Below are 25,718 nucleotides of genomic sequence, written 5' to 3'. Positions count from 1 at the left end.
TATATTTAATTAAATAAGAAAATTATACGTATTTAATGAACCTATGATAATAACTTGCTAAACCAAGAAAAGTCTATGAACCTACTGTAGTAACCTGCTAAACCAAGGAAACTCCTAATCTCAGACACTAACTTAGGACTCTCCCAAATCATCACCGCCTCTACCCTGGATATAACGTGTCTTAGGAAGCTCACCTCTTCTAGCCAAAACTCACACTTGGACAACTTAACATATAGTTTGTTGTCCTTAAGGGTTTGCAACACGACCCTCAGATGCTTCTCATGTTCCCCCCTAGTTTTGGAATACACCAAGATATCATCTATGAAGACCACTACAAAACTATCTAGGTATGGATGAAAAATCCTATTCATGTAGTTCATAAACACACTTGGGGCATTGGTCACACCAAAAGGCATAACCAAGTACTCATAATGGTCATAACGGGTCCTAAAGGCAGTCTTCGAAATATCCTCATACTTCACTCTAATCTGGTGGTAACCTGACCTGAGATCTATTTTACTAAACATGCAAGCCCCCACTAATTGGTCCATCAGGTCATCTATCCTAGGCAAAGGGTACCTATTCTTAATCGTCACCTTGTTCAGCCGACGATAGTCTACACATAATCTCATGGTCCCATCCTTCTTCTTAACTAACAACATCGTCGCTCCCCAAGGTGACACACTAGGCCTCACAAACTATTTCTTAAGCTTGCTCAGCTCTACAGGGGACATCCTGTAAGGTGCTATGGATATAGGTCTAGTACCGGGCCTAGGTCTACGGAGAACTCAACCTCTCTCTCAGGTGGTAATCCATACACATCCTCAAACACCTCCGGAAACACTTTTGCCAAGGGTATATCACTCACAGGGGTTTTGGTCTCAGCACTCATACTAGCTAAGATCATATATACATGTGCATCCTCCCTCAAAGATGCCTCAACTTGGTTAGCAGGCAAAAACATATCACCTTCACTCACACCAAACTCAGGAAAGACAACAAATTTCTCAAAACAGTTTAATAAGACATGGTTGAAAGATAACCAATCCATACCAAAAATAACATTGATCTGACTCAAAGGTAAAACAACAAAATCAATCAAAAACTGTCTATCAGAAAATATGTCAGGACATTGTAAGCAAACACCAGAAGTTAAAACAGACCCACTAGCAAGTGTATCCACAATTAAGTCAAATTTCAAAGAAGACATATGCAAAGCAAGCTTTTCAACACAAACACGAGAAATAAACAAATGTGTTGCACCTGAATTATACAATACAACCAAGGAAACTTGACTTATGAAACACATACCTTGGATGAGATCATCAGGCTGTGCAGCATCAACACCACTAAGAGCAAACACTTTCCGTGTGATCCTCGGTCATCCGCTTTGGTTATTCAGACTCCCACTAATTATGGTGAAATTTAGTCATTTTGAAAGATTATGGTTTTTGTTATCAAATCTCTGCTAAGACAAATGTGGAGATATATTTTTTCCCTCTCTTTTTTAATTTTGTATTTTTGAGATTTCCCAACATTTTTTATATAATGAGAAATTGAGAATACTCACTGGGGTGCCAAGAACATGTCTTCTAACAAATGCTTCCTTGTGAGCAAGTTAAAACGTTAAACCTCTCTTCCCCTTTTTATGTTTTCATCACCTATTTAGTTGAAGCTAATAGCTATTTTCCCTTGCAGGTTTGAAGGAATGATGGTTCCAAGAGGTCAAGCGGCACTATTAACTTTTTGCACTTGCATCAGCTTGGCAAGTGTGGCACTTGTGCTTACCATAACCTTCCCAGATGTTGGCAACTACTGGTTTTGGATCACCATCTCGAGTTCATTGGCGTAAGTGATCACACTGAAAATTAACATTACACCACACTTTATTTTTCATTTCAATATGGTCATTGTGTTTTTGTTTTGAGAGTTACTATTTGTTGTCATGTTATGCTGATACTAAAATACATTGGGGGCTAATGCAGAGCCCTTTATTATTGGACTCGGGCATCGAGAAAGGAGCAGATTAAAGTGAAAATGATTGTTGGAAATGATGGAAACTTATCAGAGATCATTGTCCAAGGTGATGATCAACAGGTCGAGCAAATGAGGAAGGAACTCAAGTTAAGTGAAAAAGGCATGGTGTATGTTAAGGCGTCTTTGAAAGATGATCTATTGGCTATTTTCTTCAGGAGGTAGAATCGGAATGCTAAAGAATATTGAGATCAAATCTATTTTTGTAATTGAGAAATGATAATGATCAAAATCATATAAAAAATAGATGGCTTTATTTTATTATGCGCTTGGAAATACTTGTAGCCAAATTTGTTTTAGAGCAAAAAAGGAAATCAAAATTTTCATTCCACCAAATTCCCTGCAGCTGGATTTTTCACACGTTCACTTAGTCTTTGAAATGAAATTATGTGAAGATAGGACTAACAACTACACTGATTCTGGTTCCCTTGGAAGAAGGTTCAAAGAACCCGTAAACTCCCAAGATACCAATTTGATAAGCAAAATTTGAAAATGTTTATACATGATGCACACTTCAATATTCTTGAAGCCGTCGCCAATATGCTGAGTAAACGTCAGGCGATTATTGGTATAAGCTCGACAAATGGTAACAGTTACAATTTCGAAGCTACATAAACCACCTGCTAAACATACCCAACAAGAACTTGCAGGCAAAAGACGTCCAAAAAGTGCATTGTAACATTATCCAAATAAATTTAAATGAAAAATTGTAAACTCATCCCGCTTGTATGCAGAACCACTTTTATTTTCAACCAATCATCAACTTGTTTTCTTCCAAGAAGGTGTACGTAGGAACCTCCAGATTGTATGGTGCTGGTCCCTTCCTAATTCTGCCAGAAATATCATAATGTGATCCATGGCATGGGCAAAACCATCCACCAAAGTCACCAGCATTTGGCAATGGAATGCAACCCAAATGTGTGCAAACCCCAATAACAATGAGCCATTCTGGGTCCTTGACTCTATCTGCATCCGGCTGGGGATCGCGAAGAGATCCAACATCAACACTATTTGCAAGCTTGATATCGTCCTCGGTTCGGCGCCTGATGAACACAGGCTTTCCACGCCATTTAACGGTCACCGTGGTGCCGGGCTCAATACTGGAGAGATCGACCTCAAGTGAAGCCAGAGCAAGAACATCCTTACTGGCAGACATGCTAAGTACAAACTTGAGGACAAGGAGACGAACCAGAGAGGCATAAGCAAACCTACCACCTGTAAGTACGAAGTAGGCAAATGCCCTCTTGCTTGGGTCACCTGGGGGAAATCTTTCATGGTTGTGATCATCATAGACAATCTTAGAAGTAGGGTTCTTAACAGCAGTAACAGTTGGCAGAATCTGGGGAATAATGCTGTTTTCTATTGGGTGGATCAGGGATTCAGTAGCAAAACCTAGACAAAATCAAGTTACATCAATTACTAGAGTTCCTTTGGTTGAAAAAATAATAATAAATTAATTACTAGAGAAAAAAGCATGCTTCAACCCAATTGAAGAAGCCATTTTCCAAAAGATAAGTGCTAGCAATACATTCTCTAACACACTTTGAACACATTCTCTAATATTAGTTAAAATTTATTGAAAGCTACAAAATTGTGAATTAAATAAATAAGTATTGGAACCAAGGTTTCAAAAATCAGTTTGCAACTGCAATTTTAGCCGCGACATCAAGGTTTTTGGTGTGTCTACGACTGCAATCATGATTGCATTGGCCACATCTGTTTGCAATTTTCTAAAATATCAAGGAATGTGACAAAACCGTGACTGTGATTGCAATTTAAACACATTTGCATGAGTTCCACTATATACAATTGGGTGATTTCCAATAAATTTCAAGAAAATAATAGAAAAGACAAAACTTAGGTGTAGTTCTTTACATGCTTTTGGTGAAGTTTTCCAATAAAAATTGGGGATTCATCTTACTATTTCAACACCAAATTTAAATGTTAACCTTTATTGGGGAAAACAAACTTCAATTTTGACACCTAAAGAAGTGCATCTAAATGGTCATAAGAAAAAAGAGTGTATTAAGGATTTAATATCACTTGCATTTCTCTTTTCCAAAGACTAATAGGCACAATTCAAAAGCTACAAAACTAAACAACAAGAAACTATTATCTCATACATTTTTGTTGTATTCTATAGACAAGTTGAATATCCGTACCAAAAACATGTAAGGAACTGCACCTAGGTATTATCTTAATAAAAGTGACTATAAAAAGCTCACTAAAGATTGTACAGTTAGCATTAATCTTTTACAAAGATTAGCCACAGGCACAATTAAAAACTACAAATGTAAAACCCTGAGAGTAAAATAACATGCAAATGCTATTTTATTATTTGTTGTTAGCATACTATAGATAACATAATTATTCATTCAACAAATGAAGTGTTTCTCCGTTGCTACTGACTAGTGACGAGAGGCAGCTTAAGATAGAAGCAGAAAAAGATATCATACATTAAGCTTTCCCAAATACTACTCATATTAAGCCCATTTAATACGTTTAGCCTTCCTCCAAATAAAATCATTAAATAATAAAAAAGAAACTTGATTCACTCACAGCTTATTAAAATCACAGCACCCATTGACATAATCAAGTAGTTCATTCATCATTCTGACTCGAAGTTGAACGAAACTGTTCCTTGCCATATATTTTTTTATTACATCTGCAAACTCTACATAATCAAAGCTTTTTGCTGCTCTTTTCTTTCATTTTTTTTTATTACACACAGAAACTAGAAACTGTATACACAACACGACACATAGCAGGAGTTATAAGGTTGGCTTGGTAATTTAAAGGAAGAGGTCATGGGTTCGAATCCTCCTAATAAGAAAAACTAACAAACTAACAACTAATTTAACTCCAGAGAAAGAAAAAAGAAAAAACAACAGAAGACAAGACATAGCATGAAAGCTCATGCCCCCCCCCACCCCAGTCCACAACCGATCTACAATTTCTTATTTAAGCAGTCAAGCTACCAATAATTGGATTTAAAAGGAGAGGCAAATTGGTAAAAGTGTAACCTCGGAAGGGAAGAAGGGGATGGGAGGAAGGAACAGATCTGTGGTCATCGACGACGACGTCGTTTCGAGAGAGAAAAGCGGAAGCGGCGTGATTGGGCCGCAACGGAGAAGAAGAGGAGAGAGAAGAGAGCCTCCTAGCTGCAACCCTCAACATCTTTTTTCAGAGAAAAGGAAACTGAGAAGGAATTGAAAATGGGAGACCCTATCAAGAGGCGCTTGGAATTCGGAGATCTTAGGCCTCAGCGTGGCTCTTCTTCCGATTAAAAGGGAAATGGACAAGGAAAAGTTACTACCATAACCAGCTACTCACTCATCAACGTGGGCTTCTTATTTGCTTCTCTAATTTTGACACATGGGCCACCAAAATGGGTACTATATGATTCCTTTTTGGGCCTAAACCTGGGTGAAAAGTGACAAGGGAACATCAATTATATTTAATTAAATAAGACAATTATACGTATTTAACGGGTGTAGCTCACTTGATAACATTTGCTGAGTTTGTGAAAGAGAATTTGAGCTCAATGTATGCATAAAAGAAAATGTGAAACCAATCTAGAGATAGTGACCAATGCACATCCACGTGTATCAAAAGCTACACATGGTCCCTAAAACTCAATAGAAAAGGCATTATCAACTCATTCTCAATAATATTGCTTTGCATTAGTGCAAGAGGGGACAGGGCATGTAACCTCATGAGGTGCACAAGGAATCCCTTGGATGTGGATGAATTAGTGTAAGAGCCACTTATGAAGCAGTTGGACCTCTCTTTGATCATTGTAGGATGTCTAGATGACCTACTCTAGCTTTAGTGAAGTGCATCAAAGATCATCCTCGTGGGCCCAAGCATACCCGTTCCCCTTAGAGATTTCCATCTACAAGCACAAGGTTCTTGTCTCAATGTATGACGACATCGACTTGTGATCGATAATAGGAATGTGTTCGAAACTATGAAACTAACATCACTAAGGTGGTCATATAGAAAGCATAAGGCACCACACCTTATCCATATCGATTGCATCTCCCAAGATCCTGGAATAGTAGTTAGGTATAAGACAGGCTTACACTAAGAGCTTTTCTTAGCAAATATCGTATGGTCAAAAAAATGGAGATAAGCTCGAGCTACGAGCACTGCCTCACCTTTATCCACACTTCGGTGGTACAATTCTCACAACAAACTCAGATGAACATTTGTGCCCTCATCTTTAGCCAAAAATGCTTCCTTGGGATCGACTCTAAGAAACAACAACAACAACAACAGGGTCAATAAGAAGTTACTTATCATAATGTGGTTACTCGCTCCTTCATAGTTGTTGAAGTTTTCTACCCACGTCGTCCCCCTTAGTGGTAACTCATCCTCATGATCTACCTATTGAGTGTGTGCTCTACTATTTAACAAAATAAAAAGTAAACAAAAAATTATTCAAAAAAAAAGTACATAGCAAAAACAAGTTTTTGTCGTGCACCTACAATCAGAAACATAAAAGGAAACAAGTTTTCATTGTGTACTCAAATGAAAAAAAAAGGATATGATCTCACTTTGTCGATGTTGAAAGAGAGAAAGAGGAAGCTTAGTGGACCTTACAAAACTTGGGGATCTTCACGAAAAAGGAGAGGTTGGAAGGGAGAGGTTGGGAGGGAGAGGGTTGGGGGAAGAAATATGGGGTGGGTGAGTTTAAGAGGAGGGGAATAGGTAATGGGAAGGAAAAAAGGTGGGGGAAAGAGGTAATTTCCGAGTGTGGGGGTGTCAATAGCAATATTAAGAGTGCTAATAACAACCCTCTTTGTTAAAAGAAAAATAGACTAAGCATGTGTACCCTTTAGAAATATATCCCCTTAGAGCTAATTTAGCTCATACTTTTTTCCAAGATGATGCTTTTAGTCTCTTTAATAATATTCATTCAAAAAAAAGTACCCTTTAGAAATATATCCCTTTTTAAAATCTGTGCGGTACACGTACACCCGGTTACTTCCAAATTCAAATATAGTATTTTTTATTTAATTATTTCAATGCTTTTTTTAATAAATTTAATATTTTAACATGTGCATTATACAAAATAGATATTTTACTTTTTATATAATTAAAATTAATGATTGAAATTTATTTTTTAACTACGAAAATTATATTTTAGATTTATAATAAATGATTTAAATTATGATATATAAGGTTATTTTTAAATTGAAACGAATACACGATTAAGAAAATAACAAATATGGATGAAGACAAGAAAAATGCTAGTATACAAACACTTTAACACATTTCTTTAGACATATTTTTTTATTAATTAAATTATAAGTAACGTTCATTAAATAAGAAGTAAGAGTAACAAAATTGTGATTTCTAATTCTTACAAGTCTCAACTAATAACTGAGAATGTGCTAAAGTGTGTTGCTAGTAGTTTGAAATGCTTGAAAGAGATTTTAGAATGTCTACTTGTGAGAGCGAAGAGAGTGATCAATGTGAGATTCTTAATTACTATTCAAGTTGATGGTTCTAATTTACATTAAGAAGAATTGATTCATCAAAATAATTGTTTTTAATTTATTCTAATAAATTTTGTAACCAAAGTCACGCCTTAGTGTCGCAGTCATCAACTTTGAGTTAGAAAGAATCATGTTCATTTGGACACACAAGCAATCATGACTCTATCCTTGTCTTTTTGGTACCAATGCTTGAGCTTCAAGGGTTCTGAAGGGGTTTTAGCTATCATACATACATCCCCATTTTCTGTATTTGCCATTTGGGTGTCCAATTATTGAGTTTCCTGGTTTGGTTGTTTTGTTTATGAGAAGGGTAGGCAACTGGTTCATGTGGGAGGGAATGTAAGTGAATCTTTGATTTTGTCCTTCAATGTGTCTTCAGTGAATGAACTAATGAAGCTCAGGCTTTCTCAGATCCTGCCTCATTAGATAGAGTCTGGAGATTTGGCAAAAAATGTTATGCATTTGTAATGCAAATTTGAAAATGTCATACATGACACAATATTCAATATTCGTCATCACCAATATGCTTAGTAAAATCCAGGCGATTACTGATCTAAGTCTTGCCGAAGGGTAACAGTTACAATTTCGAAGCTACATAAATCACTTGCTAAACATACCCAACAAGAACTTGAAGGCAGAATCTCAGGAATAATGTTGTTTTCTATTGGGTGGATCAGGGATTCAGTAGCAAAACCTAGACAAAATCAAGTTACATCAATTACTAGAGTTCCTTTAGTCGAACAAAAAGTAACAAATCAATTGCTAGAGAAAAATCATGCTTTAACCTAACTAAAGAACCCATTTCCCTAAGAAAATTACATTATCTATTGTATCAATTAAACTTTGTTGGCAACTACTCATTAAATAGAGGGACCTACACCATTGTGTGATTTCCAATAAATTTTAACTAATAATAAAGCAGACAAAACTTAAGGAGTAGAGATCCTCTTCATTTCTCATAGGAAATGAACATATCCATTTCTATGGTTTGAAGTATTATCAAGCCTAATTGTTTGAAGTAGCATATTTACTTTATACACACAACCCATGAAAATTGAGATGTCCATTTTTATGAGAAATGGAGAGGATCTCCACCCAAGTCCAAAACTTAGTGTGGTTCTTCAAGTGCTTTTGGTGTTGTTTTCTGATCAAAATTGGAGCTTCACCTTAGTATTAAATGCTAACTTAAAATTTTGACATTTATTGTGAGTTAGTGAGGTGAAATTCCAATATTAATTGGGAAATAAACTGTAATTTTGATTGGAGAACAGTGCCAATAACACCTAAGGAACTACATCTACATATTGTCTTAGTGTATCAGAGAGTGCATTGCTAGCATTTCTTTTTACAAAGACTAGGCATAGCCAACAACAGTTTTTTAATTAGCACACTATAGATAACAATATGTGTTGGATTGGAGTTATCCTAATTCAACAAATGAATTGTTTCACCATTGTTACTGATAGTAGCATTAAAAACCACACATTCAGCCGTCTCAAACACTACTCATATTGAGCCCCATCAAATAGAAAAAGGAAGAACAAGAACAACTTGATTCACAGCGTATTCAAGTCACAGAAAAAAGAACGTTATTCATCATTTTGATTCGAAGTTGAACGACGTCGTTCCTGGCCATGTTTTTTTTTTCTTTTTACATAATCACAGCTTTTTGCACCTCGTCTCTTTCATTATTTTTTATTTGTTTGACACAACACACAGAAACTGCATACACAACACAAGACATAGCCTGAAACCATATTTCATTAACTAGAAACTTCAACCCTAGACTAGTCCATAACCAATCTACAATTTCAGCAATCAAGCTACCAATAATGCGATTTCACAGGAAGGGCAAAATGGTTAAAGTGTAACCTCTGAAGGGAACAAGGGGGTGGGAGGAAGGAGCGGATCTGCGGTCCTCAACGACGGCGTTTCGAGAGACATAAGCCGAAGCCGCGTGGTTGTGCCACCACGGAGAGGAGAAGGAGAGAGAAGAGAGCCTTCTAGCTGCAACCCTCAACATCTTCTTCTTTCTTCCTCTTTTTCATTGCAGAGAGAAAAACGAAATGAGGTAAACAAACAGCGAATTATAAATGATGCGTCTTCTGGAGAGATAGAGAAGTGTTGTCTCTAATTTTCACAGGTTTGTTGCTGCATTGGCCACCAAAATGGGTATCATTGGTTTTTGGGCTTAAACCTGGGCATTATTGATTTCATATTCATTGTAGGCAGTTACTACTTCCACTCTCGCATCCTACTTGTACTCCTTTTCTCCCAAAACTACTCTCTTGAATACACTCCCCACATTTCCTACATGGCCACATTGGATGTTCATTGCGTCTCAACAACAGTGTTCCGTTAGCAGCAACACATGTTGGATCAGGCTGTAATCTAAAAGGGAGGGATTGAATAGATTCTTTCAAATTCTTTACAAGTTCGTTCTTACCATAGATTAAAAACACTCTTTTAAATCAATCAAAGTTTCTTTAAAAGATCATTACAAATCAGAAACTTCGGTGATTATAAATATTTAAAAAAATTGAATTTATTATGATGGCCCTTGAGATCAATTTCACTACCAAGATAAATTCAAGACTCAAGGTTAGAAAAAAAGAAAATCAAACAAGAGTTTATGCTGATTCAGTCCAATCCGTACCTACATGTAGTTGTTTTAAGTTCTCTTAGAACTTTCACTATATAAAGAAAACAAGTACAAACATTATGCACAGACAGTTCTCTAATAGAAATCAAATTTTTCTCTTGAACCCTACAAGAAAAGATGTGGAATTGAAACTTTATCAATTCTCTAACATTCTTGGTAACTTTAACCAAGAAACACAATCTAAAAGAATGAAAAATAAAGGATTGAATACACCTAAAATGTGTAGATCTTTAATCTTCAATTTTCTTCACAAGATGATCAATTCATGATGGTAGAATGAATTATTCTCTCATCAACTTCAATCTTCAAATTAAAGGCAGAGTTATTCTTTTAGAAGTTTCTCTTGAAATGTTTTTCTTTTAGACTAAACATATCAAGGATCTTTTATAAAGAAAACACATAAGGATATTTATAAATTTTGACTACTAAAACATATTTAATCGATTATAAAACCAGACAATTGATTAATTAATAAAAATCTCCTTTGATATGCATTTCGAGACATTAGTTAATCGATTATCAAATAGAGTAATCGATTAATTCGTTTTAATCTTAGTATTTTAGTTTCTTCTGTGTTGTCAAAGAGCTTCTCTTTGTTTCCAACTGCTAGATAATTGATTATCAAATGGGATAATTGATTATTCGACAAATCCTTTCTTCTTCTGAAACTGGCTTAGGCGTTTGATTATCAGGTTAGGCAATCGGTTAATTTGATGCTTTTAGTCAAATTTCAAGTAGAAGTAAATTCTTAAATAAACTTAGAGAACTAGAATACTTCATATTTGATCAATCATTAAGCATGAAACAAACTTAGACTATATCACATGCATGCCTAGTTTAAAACATCCTATATAAATTCTTCATCTAGTAAACATGTTAGGCACTGCATAATTATCAAACCAAAACTAAAAACTAAAAGGACTTCCAACCTTGATCTAACAACACACACCAACACAAACACTAACATAAACTCTCTACAGCCAATTTAAAACACGTTATTAATCTTATCAGTATCATCATATGAATCTTCTGCGTTGATCTGATTCGCACTACATTTGTCAACACACTGATACAATCTATCAGGAAAACTTCAAATCTTATGGTTCGTACAACAAAAATTCAAAAGGGTTTCCATCAATGAAAAGCCCCAATTTTGACCACGAGCATCTCCCAATCATCCTCGACTCAAAAAGCTCACCTCCACAACATGATGGTGAACAACTATGTTGTTAAGATAGACAGTGACGACATCCCCCCTTATGACATCTAGATTTGATGTGGAGTTTCTAACATCCCAATTTTTCGTAAATAAATTTAAAAAGCTTTTTAGTAAAATAAATAAATATAGAGCAAATAATAGGCTGAGTACCCTAGGTATAAATAGTTATGTTAAGTCCTCCTTTTGGCCTCATTTTCGTTTTTCCCCTTCTCCTCTCAAAACCCTTTCTTTTTCCCACAGCCCACCAAACCAGTCTCAAAAAAACGACGATCTCGAACCCGTTCACCGTTGGATCGTCGTAAAATTTGAGTATCATGTTCGCAACACAATTCCGAGCATTCTCACCGTTGGGAATTTTGATATCATGTCTGAACTGAGAGAAACACCCTTCGCATTGTAGCTTTTTTCTTTCCCGCAGAAACCGAGAGCTGTCTTGGTAAAACTACGATCCCGGTTTCGTTAACCGTTGGATTATTGTGAAATTTGGATATGTTGTTCGAAATTCAATTCCGCACGCTTCCACCGTTGGGATTTGCGAGATAATATTTGTGGAGGGAGAAAAAGGAATCGCATGAAGACAGTATAAGTGGAGGTTTCAATCTCTTCTCCGTCTCTCTGACGTTTGGGAATTTTATCGGAGCAGTCGGAGGAATAACTGAAAGAATTTCAGGGAACCGCTAGAGATGTTGCTATCCCTGGCTGAAGACACGTGAGTCCGCTCAGAGGTAAGGGATGAGTTATTCACAGTTGGGGATTAGTGAGAACATGTGTAGGGATCCTTAGAGGATTAAATTGGGGTTTTATTTTGAGATGTTTATTAAATTGCAATTTTTCCTTTATGATTATAAATAAAATATTGATGTCCTAATGAAAATTGCTTGATAAATTGTGCTCTTGATATTTGTATATTTCGACCTATGATTTTGATATAATTGTGTAATATTAGTTAAGGGGTTTTAGTCCTAATGTTGTGATAGTGTTTTATATAAATTGTTATAGTGAGGATATGAAATGATGATTCAAATTGTGAGTATGTGATGAATTGTAGAAGAATATGTTGCTTTGAGATTATAATATTGTTATTGAGATTGAGTATAAGTGTAAAGTTGAACATGTGTTAATTTGTGAGATACGTGTAAACATGTGATGGTGGATTATCACACTATGAGAAGTGAAATTGTGAATGAGTTCTAGTTGTGGATAAGTGTGTAGTTAACACTTGATGTGAAATTACTTGTGTTGTAAGCTATGAATTGTACAATAACCCGACCAGTGTTATCTTGAGAAAAGCGTTGATGCGCAGTGTTAAAGAGAAAATGTAGGTTTCCTATTTAGGAGCCAGTGTTCAATCATAGTGCGATTGTGTTGAACGTGTTTAAAACACGAGTGTAAGGTCGTGGGTATTGTATAATTCATGAGCAGTGTCTGCATGTAAAAATTATTTTAGGGGTTGGACCTGAATCAGGAGGGAGAGGCCCTGACGGACTCTTCGGAGTGTAGGCCTTGGGGGTCACCGGGTTTGAGTGCTCCTTTAAGCTTATGCTGATCTCATATGGTTGGAGCATTCTCGCAAAACATCGTGACCCTGACTGGTCTCCCTATGATCTTACTTAGTGAGAGTGACCGGACAAACTCATTGTGTGGTGTGTCTTGTTATGTACTCCTAAGCGCCCTAGGGTGGTTTTTCACTGACATGGTACCACATTGCATATAAGATTGAGTCTTAGCATAACTATTGCATATGCTTGCTAATTGATGTGTTATTATATCTTGATCGAAGTGTGGGATTCTTGTGTAATGTGATTGATAATTGAAAAGTGAATTTTGAATGATGAAGTGGTGAAGTTACGTGAGCTATGTTTAAGCAAGTGGTATCTCATTTATATAATATGTATATTTAATTGTCTTGTTTCTCTATTAGCTAGGAATGTGATAACTCACTCCCTGTGTGTTGTTGTGTTTGGATCCTGTGATGATCTTGAACTTGTGTTCGGGGGAGCAGATGAATAGGTGGATGACTATGAAGAACCTCATGCTAGAGGACACGGGAACACCACGCTCTGATAGGATGTGACATTAGGATATAGGTTCTATATTAATTGTATGAGACTTATATGATTTTCTTTGAGTCGAGATGACTTTATTATTTATTTGGACAAGTTTGAATATGATGTAGAAGAAAGTGAATGTGAGCCTTTTATCCATTTGAAAAGCTTGTATTTAAAAATGTTTTAAAAATACTTTTAATTAATATTTGAATTTTTATTCCTTTATTAATATATATGTGAGGGGTAGAGGGTGTCACAGAGTTCCAACTATTAATTTTGGCCTAATGACAGTGCATTAATTAGGGGGAGTGCGTTACACCTGATCGAAGGATTCATCGTTACACTTGATCTGAAGGTTCTTGCACAAGTAGAGGGGGAGTGCATTGTTTTTGGTAGTAAGGAAGGGGGGCAAAGGGGAAGTGTGTTTAAGAGGGTAGTTTAGGGAAAAAGAAGCACAGGGGAGTGTACAAGTAAAAAATGGGCATGAAAATAGCAATGTCTTAGTCCTGTATGGCGTAGTATCGTTTAAGGGCGAAAACCGACCGTAGATGATGAATAACTCGCACATAAACCATGCGATTTAGGTGGATGCTTTTTGTATTAATTATTGTAATTGTATCACCACAATTTTTTGAAATATTATTTTAAATTTAAATTTAATTAAATAATATGACTATATTTTTTTTTCCTTTCAAAATTTTCATTGTGGAATGTATTAAGTACTTTTTTCGGAATTAAATTTCTGCAAGAGTGTTAATACATTTCAGTAATGAGTATCAAAAAATATATAGAGTTTTTAGCTTTTTTTAAGAAAAGAAGTTTATTACAATGTATTAAAGAATATTTTAGAATTAAAATTTTTAAATTATCTGTAAAGAGCTATCGATGTTAGAAAAAGGTACTTTTAAAATCTATACTATCTAAAAATAATTTTTATAATTAAATTGTGAAATAAAGTTGTGAAGTCATTTGTAATAATTAATTTTGTATTTAAAATATTTAATTGTTGAAAATGATATGAAAAAAATAGCTACAAACTTAATTATTAACTTGAATCATAAGCTTCAAACTTCTACTTATAATCAAAAGGTTATTTTTTATTAGGAAATTAGTCTAAGGTTATCTTCAAAATTTCCAAATTAAGAACCAATGAGGATTGAGTATGGTGAAAGGGATTAATTTCTGAAAATGTTGCGGACCAATGTTCAAATCCTTGCTATAAAAACATTCACATGTCCAATAGAATCTCAAATATATTGCTTCAGAACGAGGATGTCTGAAAAAAAAAAACTTAAGAAAAAACAATAATCACAATGACTTTCTTGATTAAATAATTTTTTCCCCAGCACACGTAGTGGATATTGGTCTTTACATGATAAATTGGAACAATTATGAACTTATCGAATTGTGCTTAAGCCCAATGAAATCTACAAACAAGATTGGTGCATTTGAGTTATTCTTTCAATTTGGGGAAGCTGTGTCCTTTAGTTTCAAGCTTTGTACTAAATATTACTATTTTAAAAATTGGACCGATTATTCGATTATACTAGATTGATAAATTATTGCTTGAACTAGTGTGTTTGTAGTAACATGTTTAAAGTCATGTATATACAATATTTATGTCATAGTGTGAGTCCCAATTCATTTTAGGTTATATTTGTATTATAAATTTGATTTATATATTTTATATATACATGAGATATTTTAGTTATTATGTTATTTGTTGTATGATATAATAATATTCTTAGAATAAACAGAATTATTTGATTGATAATGTGAGATTTATTGAATAATAAAATGTGATTCTTAAAATATTTATATTCATGTATTATTGTTATTTATCACAACAATAATATATTGAGATTATTGTGTGAGTAACATAATGATGACATCTAATAGATCATGGATATCATATGTTAATTTTTCATTAAAAGTAATAATTATATTAGACTGATCAATTATGAGAAAACTTTAAAATAATTATGTAGGTGTCATAAACATTTTTTATGACAACCAAAATGTGATAGGAATTCTTTGACTTAAGTTATTACAATTCCTATAATGTAAGAGTTGAAAACTTGCATTCGGCTAATTGAACGAAAACTTCTATTAGTAATTAAACTTATAAATAGATATGATATATAATTTAAAATAGCTTGTTTTACATAACACATACACACAAAGCAAGTACGGCCCCTAACACATGGAGCACCAAGTACATTGTTGAATACTACACATAGGTCTAAAATTGGAATATTACAAAGTGCATAGGGAGTAATAAAATGGACAAACAAACAAATAATTAACTATTAGGAGTACTCTACAAATAAACTTTGAAAAAATTCAATAACAAATAAACACATAATCAACAATTAGAAATACAATACACAAAGGATATATTAAACTCACTCTGCTTCAAGAAACTTCTTTTCAACTATTAATTATGGTTCAGTAGTCATTTCTTAACTATTAATTATTATTCTAAAAAAACTATTAATTATTATTATTATTATTATTACATTTATCTTAACAATTTTTTGCTGTTAATATATATTGCAAAACAATAAGAAAAAGTTCTACTATTAATTTTCACGTTTTTTCCTACAAATATTAAATAAAATAGAACAATTTTAAAAGAGGTATACTGAAAATAAACACTATAATACATTTTTTGTTTTTTTTTCTTGCTTAAAAACAAAAGGTATTACTATTTCACCTATTTTATTCAAAACAAAATTTAACCTAGATATTATAGAGATTTTTCTCTAGGAACCATTATAATAGGTTTCTTTTTTATTTTCTTTTTATCCTAAAAAAAACTCACCTTTAATTTTGGATATCTATTATAATGGTTCTGACAATAGTTTTATAAGCACTATGAAAAGTATCCATACTTAGTCACACAACAGTTTGTCAAAGTAACCATTATAGTATGTTGATTATAAAAGGTCAATTTTAACGTGGTCACTCTTAACATTTTTTCCATGTTTGAAAAAAATGTGTTTAAAATATTAACTATGGAATCTTATTAATTTTAGGAGAGAGAGGAACTAATTAGTAATTAACTACGGAATATTAGAAAAGTACATAACATTTTTTACAAATTCAATATTATAAAATATTAATTATATTTCTTAATTTGTGTGGGATCAAAACCTTAAACATATAAAATGGAATACAGAAAATATCATGCTACAAAAGTCACCTCATTTTAATTAAATAAAAAATAGAACAGTACATAAATATAAAGCTGGTACATTTAACATCAACATTAATAAAAACTAAAAATATATATTGTGATAAATACTTTAAAAAAAATTATCATTTATAATAATTTTATTCAATTTAAATAAAATTATATCTTATAAAAAATACATATGATTTAAATAAAAAAATAAATATATCTTTTATTAGATTAATTATTAATTTATTAACTTTTTGTTAATATAAAAGATTAAAAATATAATCCTTTTATCTTTTATTTTTAACTATTCAATCAATCTTATATCAAACAGTCTTATATCACGATTACATTTAACATGCAATAATGAAATGAAAAGAAGAAGAAAAAGGATAAATAACTAATTTTGTCCTGACAAATAAGTCCTTGAAGGGTGAAAATAAAAAATTCAGTTCTCGAAAATATAAAAAATGCAACAAATATATCAAAATATTAATAGTAGATTGTGACTAATTATTATAATTAAAAAAAATTTATAATAATAACATCAATTTTTTTTAACAAACTTGTAAATTAAACTAAGTCTAAAAGAAAAAAGAATACTCGTTTTATAAAATATAAATAATTTTTTTACACTCTCATGCTTGATGAAAAATTCAAGTAAAAAAATGTTTATTGTATGTTGATGAAGCTTAAAAGTTATATATAACAGAAACAGACACTTACCGGTATGATATAGTTCTCTCAAAATTTTGTTACAATAATTATAAATTTTTTAAATTATAATAATTAGCCACAGTCTATTATTAACTTCCATATATATTTGTCGTATCTTTTACACTTTCATGAACTAAATTTCGCATTTTCATTTCTTAGGAACGCAATTGTCAACGGAGTTAAAAAAGAAAAAGTCAAAAAAATATTATATAACAAATATGTCCTATGTTGACAATTAGAAATGACCACGTTGACAATCATTTAAATGACAAATTTATTCATCTGTATCGCATAGATTATTTTATTAATAATAACAAACAAAAGTTAATAATGAGGTATATTTATCGTACTTTTTATATTTTTAGAAACAAAATTTTATATAAAGACATATTTATCAGTAAATTTCATAGAGAAAAATAACTATTTTAAAAAAAAATCGGTGGTACAACTTTATATTGGAGAAAAGGTGCATGAAACTAGACGAGACAGAGAGAGTAATAGGCGCAATGGTTGACGTATTGGATGACGCAGCCGAAAGCATATAATAATGATCATCTTCAACATTCAAGTGATTCACAATATATAGGCTATCGTGTTGTGTTATTTATTTATTTATGTATGACATCTCATGTCGCCTAATGGCATCTTATCCCAGGCACGCATATGGCAAGCTTCAAACTTTTTTCGGTGCTTCAACGTGCTACGAAGCTTCAATCTCCCCTTCAATCTCTCCTTGGTCGGCACCTATTTTTGTTTGTACTCACCTTAATTTCATTATTTCAAAACAAATTTGAATTCCTTCTCGTATTATATTTTTATTTTATTTCATAACATGTATTTTTTTACTGAAAATAATCTTGCTCAAATATGTATTTTTTTCTCCAAATATTTAACACACAATTATATATATACTTTAAGACTTGAATTGAAAATCATTAATTAAATTAAAATAATTTTATACTAATTGATTCATATGTTCTGTGATCTTCTTTTATATATTTTCTCATAATTAAGAGTACAAAGAAAATGTTATACCATTAACCACTCTATTAGGTCGTTCTAGTCATCTAGTATATATATGAAAAAACTATTTGGAACCAACAATATAATTATGGCATTTATTAAAAGTTCATTACAAAAGTCATTAAGTGTGTACATAATAAGAAATTCAAACCATTAACAGTCACTATAGAGGAACCAGCAATATTATAATTATGATTTTTTTTTTAAATGTACAGACAAAAGACTTTATCTTTGAAATTATAAATTTGTTTTATTATCTTTTTAATTATCTCAAAACTAAAGCGCAATTTTTTCATTCTGTATTTAACCGTAAACATTTTTTTTACCTCTTGTAACTAAAAAAAACGACAAAATCATAGTATATAGATAGATGTATTGATTAATATATATTGTTTTTGGAAAAGATAACTTGAAACTGAAAAGGATATAGAAAAAAGGGTTATTGTCATTTTTTTTTTTAATTTGTTTGGGTGAACGTCAATCTTGACTTTCAGTACATTTGACTATCAGAGTTTCTTCTCATTAATATATGATGTCGTTTTGTTTGCATAAATCTGGACCCAGTCATAAATTAGTCTTTAACGCAAATAAATATAAATATTATTAAAAAAGAGGAAGAATCGTGTAAGACTTTACACTATTCTATTATTTATAAATTTATATAATTTATAATTTTTAATAATTTAACTTTTAAATTATAATTACCTATTAGTTAAATATTTATGTTAAATATTATAAAAACATAATTGAATAATAAGAAAAGTATACTTCAATAATGAACATTTATTTATATTTCAAAGTATATGAAATATTTTTATTTTTTTGGGTATATGTAATCAAACTATTTCAAATCTTCTTAAATTTAAAATCCAGTATAATCAAAATATAACATTAACTCAAAATTAGTTTATTTTCTCTTTGAAACCCTAACTTTACATATTATACAAATTCATTCAAATATTAACAAAATTCTCTATCTGTGAACCTTTAAAATGTTTTTCTATCAAAATATATATTAAACTTCAATTGTTTGAATAGAAAATTAAGATATATGAAGGTTTTATGTAGACAAAAAGATATAGATATAGTTGATTGTAAGAAAATCAACTTAAAATACTAGGACACTAAATTAAAGTAAAATTCATTAAAAGGCTAAAATGGTAAATTTATCATAGTAAGGACCAATATATAATTAAATAAGTTTGTTAAATGTCTCGTGCCAATGTCAAGAGTGCATGTTTCATATAGCCAAAAAGAATGTTAATCTGGATTAATATTCAAATAATTAACTAAAGATAAGAGAGTTTAATTCAGAACAATATATATAATTTAATGTAAATTTTTTTAACCCAAATTCAATTCCTATGATTAAAAAAATGACTAAAAATATGTTGTTATTAATTTATCATATGATAGAAAGTATTAATAATTAAATTATTGACATTTGAGACAAAAGGTAACATTTTTTAGCTTGTCATAACTTTAACTAATTTTCAGTAAAAAAATTAAATATTTTTTTATTTGGACAGACAATCTTAATGTACATGATATTAAATGATAATGTAAGAACATTTATACTATTGTCAATGTATTTTCAATTAATTTTTTTTGTAATTTACTTTTGATTAATTGACATAATGATATAGTGTCTCATATATATATATATATATATATATATATATATATATATATATATATTATAAACACTACATGTCTCATGTATAATTGTATCAGTTTATCTTGAAAAGAAAATATAAGTGGTATTTGTGTATAGATAATTTCTTATATTTATTTTTAAACTTTTTTAATAATTAGTTTAAAGATATAAAGAAAGAAAAATTATATAAAATTAGATGAGTTATATAAAAAATATATTATAACAACGGAATAACTCTTGTGCATACCTAGTTGAAGATCCTTTTTATGCCATGCCAAAAAATACTTCATCGTGGAAAAAGATTTGTTAGGCGGTCATGTCCTCTCGATTATTGGTCTATGATAATTTGTTTGTTTAGCATACTAATATATTCTGCAATAATTAAACCCTAATTTCGGGAATGAAATTAAGCTTAAGACCTTGAGGGAGGCTCTAAGAGTAGTTATATTAACATATCAATAATTTTGATGCCTCTTTCTCGTTTTGAGTTTTTTTTTTTCTTTCTTTCTTAAAGTATAAGAGTAGGGATTACTATTGAAGGTTGGTCCACCTATTTTCTTTTCTTTTAATTTTTTAATCAGTAATTATTTGTGTAGGTTAAACCTTTGGTTGTTTATATTTGTTTCTTTAAATAAAAAATCTTGTATTTTTGTCGTCCCCTTTAAAAGGGAATTTTGATTTTCTTTTTTCAAGGATTGGTTGATATTATAATTTTTTACATAATTTTTTTATATTATTAGTACGATCTTTTTTCTCTAATTTTATATTAATGTTTGTTAAGACTTAAGAGACAACTTCTCTCTTTACCAATGTTGCTCGATCTATTCACATAAGTAGTAATCAAACTCCTATCATTCTTTCATACAAGTTAATTAAGGATTCTAACTACTAGTCACACGTTACAGGAGAGAATTTTTAATCTCTATTTTGAAAGATGACTTAATACACTCTTCAAATTACAACATTTTCCACGTTGATCTCTGTGTTAAAGACGTTTAGTCATTACAACTAATATTTCGTTACAATGAACACAACTTTAAATCTTAAAGAACTGTAAATAGTTTTTTTCCACCCTTTTTTTAAATGTTATATATGTACGTACTATCTTTTTTTACTTTATATGTGCAGACGAAATTTGTTAATAATGAATTTTCTCTCCATAAGAAAAACGATGACATTTTGGATGTGTAATGGCATGATATTTTGGGAATACATGAGGTTGCATGTGTTGTCGTATCGTTTGGTCTCAAACGTTAGGGTGAGCATGCTTTCAAAGATCACTTCATTAATTTACGTGTTTTCAGCCATTAATTCATACTCGAGCGATGCATCATGCCAATGTGGCAGGCTAGGCAATGATATTTTATTATATGAATGACGCCATTGCCTTAGGTCTCCTCCAAACTCTTAATTGATCAAGAATTTTTAAAAAGAATGAATTAAAAAAAAATATTATATCAATTTTAAAAGTTTTAGTAAACATTAATTTGATATCAGTAGTCATAAATTATTTTGTGAAACAAATATAATCAAAGAAATATTAAAAAAATCAATTAATATTTTATTAGAAATATTAAATTATATTTTAAAAAACTAATTCATTTTACATGCCTGTAATATTTACATAGTATTATTAATAATACTAATAATTGTTGTCATTTTCTAAAACAAATAATTTTCTTAAAATTAACTTGAGATAAATTATATTAGAAAATATTGGATAAATGAATTCATATTAAATGAAATATTTAAATTGCTTAATTATTAAATTTTAATTAACAATTTTTCAAATACAAAACTTTTCTAGAAACGACCCTGTAAACGAATTGACCAAAGAAAGACAACATCACACATATAATTGTCACGTTAGAAGTAATAATGATAAAATAAAATAAAATCACGATGAACCCAAAAATCAGGGTGTCCAAATTTCAGACGAAAATCGTGTCTTTATTTCTCAGCTTCGTTTTTATTTTTACCTAATAAAAGCATATCACATTATTAAAAAGTAAATTTTCTTTCAATTATTATATTCATTGATTTTTATACCTGTCATCCACTTAGTAAAGAAAATTGTATAAATATATGTTCGCTAATTAAAGTTTATATACTTTTCATGTTGTTTTTCTAATTAAAATTATAGTTTAGTTAGCTCCAATTAATAATTAATCTAATCAAAGTCACACATTGAATATTGGTATAAAGATTAATTACTATATAGAAATTTTCACTTTAATTAGAAGATAATTAACTCTAAAATTACTTACAGTATTCCACCTAAATTTTATCCGAAAAATATTATACCTATTAATCTGTTCACTTAAAAACTTCAAATCACATTAATTATATTCATTTTTTCAATTATATTCTTATATCACCTAATATCTCGATCTCAAGTAATAATGAATTACTATTACACCGTTAAAGAGAAATAAGAGTAAAATATATATAAAAAAAGTAGCATAACATAAAGCTTAAAATTAATTTTAAAAATATCAAATACATTTTCTAATCTATTTACTGCTAAATTAGTGGACAAGTAAAAACAAAATAGGATTGAGAAGAGAAACTCAACTAATTAAAAATAGTGAGTTAAATTTTTCGATAGATTGATAAAATTAATAAGCACTAACCAGTTTGCCTAAAAATATCAAAGAGTCAGATAAAAGAAGAAAGATGAGTATTATAGATTTTATACCTCAGGTGTTATTTTGTAATTGGAATAATAAAAACAAAAGAACATATAAGAGATGAGAGATTTGAACTTCCTTAATTGTTGTGGAAGCAACCTGCATGCAGTGCTCAAAATTCAGAGACATAAAACTACGACCCCCTCTTGTTCCCTTCATCAAAACCAGTACTCCCTCCTTGGCCCAAAAAATCAGAATATGACGATGTCATTGCAGAAGAAGAAGAAGAAGAGGACACAAAAAACGGCACTGGTGGTGGTTGTGATGAACCACAAATAAAATCCTCATTATTGTGATGCTGGTAGAGCCCCAATGCAACACGTTGAAAATCATCATCATCGCTACAACTCAGCAACCTTGCATACTCCTCAAGATTTGGAAACCCTTCTGCTGAAAGAGAACTATTATTATGTAGAGATTGTGGTGGTGGAAGAGAAGAAGATGATTGTGTAGTAGGAGCTGATGAAGAAGTGGAATTATTGTTATTTGTTTGTGGTGGTATTGGCATAACAACACGTTCAGGAAAATTGAGTTTGGCTTTGTTTCCTTTGAACCTCAATGCAGCAGCATCATAAGCCATAGCTGCAGCCTCTGCCGTGTCAAAGGTGCCAAGCCACACTCTAGCTGCTTTCTTAGGGTCTCTTATTTCTGCTGCCCATTTGCCCCATGGTCTCTGCCTAACTCCTCTATAGTGCTTTTTCCTAATATCATCAATGCCTTCAATTTCAAAAACATATATTAATGTTAATTTCTATAGTTAGTGTAGAACATTTTTAATTAGTTAATTAGTCTAACTTAATTGTAAATACAAACGACAAAATTTAGATACAATTACTTACGGTATATAGGTATTTTTGGTGTACGTTGTTCATCAGAATTGAAATTTCATCTCAATAATATGTTGCATGCAAATATTTGTTATTGCGTGAATTACTAAGTTGAAATTTTAATTTTGACTGAAGAATAACATTAAAAGCACCTGAAGAACTGTATGTAAGACTTGTTGGTTTTCAAAACTAGTGTGTAGAGATACAAGGGAAGTGGAAAAATGCAATGTGAAATTGATTGCCAGACATTTATTGCTGTATATGTATAGTCAAAGGTAGACCAAAGAAAAAAACTGAGATATGGTACATGAGAGCCATTAATGATAATATTGAGGGTAGATAATGGAAATGTGTCAATTTCAACTCTCGGGTTATTGGCAGATCGAGAATTCGAGATGGTTGTACATATATGCACCAACAGGTGAAGATCTTTTTTTTTTTTTAGGAAAACAACAAAGTATGGCAGAAACTAACTTTTTTGTTGCTTTTTTTTTCCTTTACTTTTGAGAGAGAAGAAGTATCACGTAAGTTGCACTCGGGTTATTGGTGTGATGAAAATATCTTTGAATATGTTAGAATTTAACACAGTGGGCTAACCTTTATCCCACCACCTCATAATAAGTAGACTATATTTGAATTTCTAAAATGAATAAAATTAAATTCAGGAGATGTGGATCCTGATTCATATAATTGAGAGGACCATATAATAGCATCGATGGCAATATATGAGCTATAAGAATAATATGATATATCATTAACCTGTAATAATATATAGTTTACCTTGATTTGTAGCCTGGGGCGGATTTTGGCTATTAACAAATTCAGAAGTGCTTATTTGGCCATGTGGGGTGGGGAAGAAGGTGTTGTTTTTGTTGTTACTCATGAGGAGTGAAAAGGGTGATGGTGAAGCTTGTTCCTTTCGATTTTGAGATGGTGTTGGATGAATAATAGGAAAGTTGAAAGCTTCTTTTTTCTCCTCATGAGGAGGGAGAGACCTCTTCCCTTGCCTTCGATCCACCTTGCTCACTAACTCTCCCTCTAATTGCTTCTTCTTCTTCTTCTACTCTTGTATTTATACACCGTCGTCTTTGCTTCTTCTTCTCCACCAAAACCTTGTGTTAAAAGCAGATCTAAGATTTCTATAAAAGGAGGACCAGTGATTTGATGATGAATATTGAAACCAAGATCAAAAGAGGGGATTCTGTTTGCTTGCTTCATCTTTTAAATAAGAAAGATAATTGCAAAAAAAAAAAAAAAAAACATAGTGGAGGAAAAGAACAAGATAACATGGGCTTGCTTGTAGGTTTTCCCATTGCTCCGTGATATAAAGTCATGTTTGTCCCTTGGAGATTTTTGGGGTGCCCCAAAAAAAAAGAACAGGAAATGAATTCTTTAATGTGAATTAAGTTTATAATATTTGGGCACAAGAGATGTAGCATATTTTAATAGGGGACAACACAGTTAGCGTATTTGTGCTGCGAGTAACTTGGTATTATATTTTGTTAGGATTGTATATTGTATAATTTACTTATTTCTTTTTTAGAGCGCAGAAAGAGGTGTGTGGGGTACAATATAACATATACATTGAATTTGGATCATTTAGTGTTTTCTGGATACTTCTACTTTTTGGCATCAATAGTTTTTGTTTCGTCCTTAGTTTGCATCTATTTATATATATTTAAAATATTTAATAATGTTTTAAATTGAATACTTAAATAACTTTTTAATTTAAAATATTTTGAAATAAATTTAATTAATAAAATATTATATTAAAAAAGATATGTAATTCATTATTCTTGATGTTGAGTGAAAATTTTGAATATTAATTATAACAAATGAAAAAATTAAAAATCCATTAATTTCATTTAATATTTAATCAAAGAAAAATAAATATTAATTAATTTAAAATAGAGGCTCATTATATATAATAATAAATATAAAAATCATTTTGTTTTCAAAAATAAAAAATTAAATCTATTATATAAAATAGAGTCACCAATTTAAGAATGTTTTTTAAGGTACTAATTCTTTAAGAATGTTATTTCTCCTCAAAATATCTTTTTAGAGGTTCAATTTTTTTAATAATGTTATTTCATTTCATTACAAAATGTGGCATAAATAGTAGATCACTTGTCTTGTCAATAATCTAAAACATG

The 25,718-nt window shown here is 31.2% G+C and overlaps 4 protein-coding genes and 1 long non-coding RNA gene across 5 annotated transcripts; 1 reads left to right on the top strand and 4 right to left on the bottom strand.

The window, feature by feature from the left end:
- Positions 1-745: 745 nt before the first annotated feature.
- Positions 746-1,210, bottom strand: LOC106797194 (uncharacterized). Its single transcript, XM_014771311.1, has one exon. The coding sequence runs from the start codon at positions 1,208-1,210 to the stop codon at positions 746-748; it is 465 nt and encodes a 154-aa protein (XP_014626797.1).
- A 106-nt stretch (positions 1,211-1,316) lies between these two features.
- LOC106797193 (protein COFACTOR ASSEMBLY OF COMPLEX C SUBUNIT B CCB1, chloroplastic-like) lies at positions 1,317-2,199 on the top strand. Its single transcript, XM_014771308.1, has 3 exons — positions 1,317-1,393; positions 1,699-1,848; positions 1,986-2,199. Exons 1-3 carry the CDS (start codon positions 1,317-1,319, stop codon positions 2,197-2,199), a joined length of 441 nt encoding a protein of 146 aa, XP_014626794.1.
- A 320-nt stretch (positions 2,200-2,519) lies between these two features.
- Positions 2,520-5,234, bottom strand: LOC100798615 (cytochrome b-c1 complex subunit Rieske-2, mitochondrial-like). The gene is given in 2 exon segments (NM_001254118.2): positions 2,520-3,426; positions 5,058-5,234. Coding segments are annotated over 2 exon segments (798 nt in total). The 5' UTR covers positions 5,212-5,234; the 3' UTR covers positions 2,520-2,782.
- Positions 5,235-7,978: 2,744 nt separating this feature from the next.
- On the bottom strand, positions 7,979-9,927 carry LOC106795458 (uncharacterized). The gene is made up of 2 exons (XR_001384049.3): positions 9,411-9,927; positions 7,979-8,232 (listed from the first exon to the last, which is right to left on the bottom strand). It is a non-coding gene; the product is annotated as an uncharacterized lncRNA (long non-coding RNA).
- Positions 9,928-22,708: 12,781 nt separating this feature from the next.
- On the bottom strand, positions 22,709-24,758 carry LOC100796480 (uncharacterized). Its single transcript, NM_001253059.2, is given in 2 exon segments — positions 22,709-23,452; positions 24,343-24,758. Coding segments are annotated over 2 exon segments (687 nt in total). The 5' UTR covers positions 24,446-24,758; the 3' UTR covers positions 22,709-22,868.
- Between the last annotated feature and the right edge of the window lie 960 nt (positions 24,759-25,718).

Source organism: Glycine max, chromosome 2 (genome assembly GCF_000004515.6).
Source record: "Glycine max cultivar Williams 82 chromosome 2, Glycine_max_v4.0, whole genome shotgun sequence".
In the NCBI taxonomy this organism is placed as follows: Eukaryota; Viridiplantae; Streptophyta; class Magnoliopsida; order Fabales; family Fabaceae; genus Glycine; species Glycine max.
This window is presented reverse-complemented; position numbering and strand designations above follow the sequence as displayed.

Coding starts and splice junctions, on each gene's coding strand:
- LOC106797194 (XM_014771311.1), bottom strand. CDS start 1,210: ATGTCTTCTTTGAAATTTGACTTAATTGTGGATACACTTGCTAGTGGG.
- LOC106797193 (XM_014771308.1), top strand. CDS start 1,317: ATGAGATCATCAGGCTGTGCAGCATCAACACCACTAAGAGCAAACACT. Junction 1,394..1,698: donor ATCCTCGGTCATCCGCTTTG/GTTATTCAGACT, acceptor TTTCCCTTGCAG/GTTTGAAGGAATGATGGTTC. Junction 1,849..1,985: donor ACCATCTCGAGTTCATTGGC/GTAAGTGATCAC, acceptor GGGCTAATGCAG/AGCCCTTTATTATTGGACTC.